General features: G+C 69.7%; 1 protein-coding gene across 1 annotated transcript; it reads left to right on the top strand.

Moving 5' to 3' along the window:
- Positions 1-114: 114 nt before the first annotated feature.
- Positions 115-1,223, top strand: LOC112124030 (proline-rich protein 12-like; the record flags this gene model as incomplete). Its single annotated transcript, XM_026661986.2, has 4 exons — positions 115-280; positions 570-667; positions 897-1,025; positions 1,126-1,223. Coding segments are annotated over exons 1-4 (491 nt in total), but the record flags the coding sequence as incomplete, so codon positions are not given.
- Positions 1,224-1,226: the final 3 nt, after the last annotated feature.

Below are 1,226 nucleotides of genomic sequence, written 5' to 3' on the forward strand. Positions count from 1 at the left end.
TCTGGACCAGAGTGGGGGCTGGTCCCTGGGGTAGGAGCTGGTGTGCTGGGGGGATGCCGGTGGGGGGAAGCTCTGTGTGGTGTGGAGGTATAAAGGGGGGGCTGGCCATGGGACATGGCCTGGCCCCCCCCCTTCACATCTGTGCCCCCCCCAGAGCGGGTGCCGATGGGCCGGGTGTTGAGCACGCGGGCGATGAAGGAGATGTACCGGAGCTACGTGGAGATGCTGGTCAGCACAGCCCTCGACCCCGACATGATCCAAGCCCTGGAGGACACCAACGGTGGGTACCCCCCCCTCGCTTCCCCCCCATGGCTGGAGGACCCCCCCCGCTTCCCCCCCACACCTGGGGGCCTGCCCCTCTCTTCCCCCAGCCAGGCAAGCGGGGAATCTGCCGTGCCCCGTGCGCGCACACAGCTGCGGGAGGGGTACGTGTCCCCCATTCGGGGGGGGTTACTGGCTGCTCCATTGGAGCTGGTGGGGGGGGAGGGGGGGCTGAGCCCAGGGTGGCCACATGGCCGATTCTGGGGGGACATGATGGCCAGTGACCTTTGCCCTTTGCCCCCCCCCAGACGAGCTGTACCTGCCCCCCATGCGCAAAATCGATGGGATCCTGAACGACCACAAGAAGAAAGTCCTGAAGCGGGTGTCGCTGCACCCGGCGCTGCAGGTAGGGGGCACGGGGGGGCTGGGTGGGGCACGGGGGGGCCCTGGGGCTGGCTGGGGAAGTCTGGGGGGGCCCTGGGGCTGGGGGGGGGGCGCGGGGGGGGCCAGGGGGCTGGCGGGGGGGGGATTGGGTTCTTTGCACCTGTGGGGCCGGGGGGGGGGACCCTGTAACCTAGGCGCCATGTGCAGGAAGCGCCCCCCCGCCATCCTGCTGTGACCCCCGTCCTCCCCAGGAGGCGCTGCACACCTTCCCCCAGCTGCAGGCGGAGCCGGGCGAGGCGCTGGTGAGGCTGCGCCCCGCGGGGGAGCCCTACAACCGCAAGACCCTCAACAAGCTGAAGAAGAGCGTGTCCAAACCCCAGGTGGGTGCGGGGGGGCGGGGGGCTGCGGCGGGGGGTGGGGGGGCTGGCGGGGGGAGGGGCTGGAGCCCCCGACTGACCCTCCCCCCTTTCGCCCCCTCAGGAGTTCAAGGTCGACGTGGAAAAGTCGTTTTTCTTCACCCTGTACCATTCCCTCCATCACTACAAATACCACACCTTCCTGCGCTGCAAGGACGAGGTGAG

The sequence above is a fragment of the Terrapene carolina genome, unplaced genomic scaffold, assembly GCF_002925995.2.
Source record: "Terrapene carolina triunguis isolate 2854851 unplaced genomic scaffold, T_m_triunguis-2.0 Scaffold20879, whole genome shotgun sequence".
Taxonomy (NCBI): domain Eukaryota; kingdom Metazoa; phylum Chordata; order Testudines; family Emydidae; genus Terrapene; species Terrapene triunguis.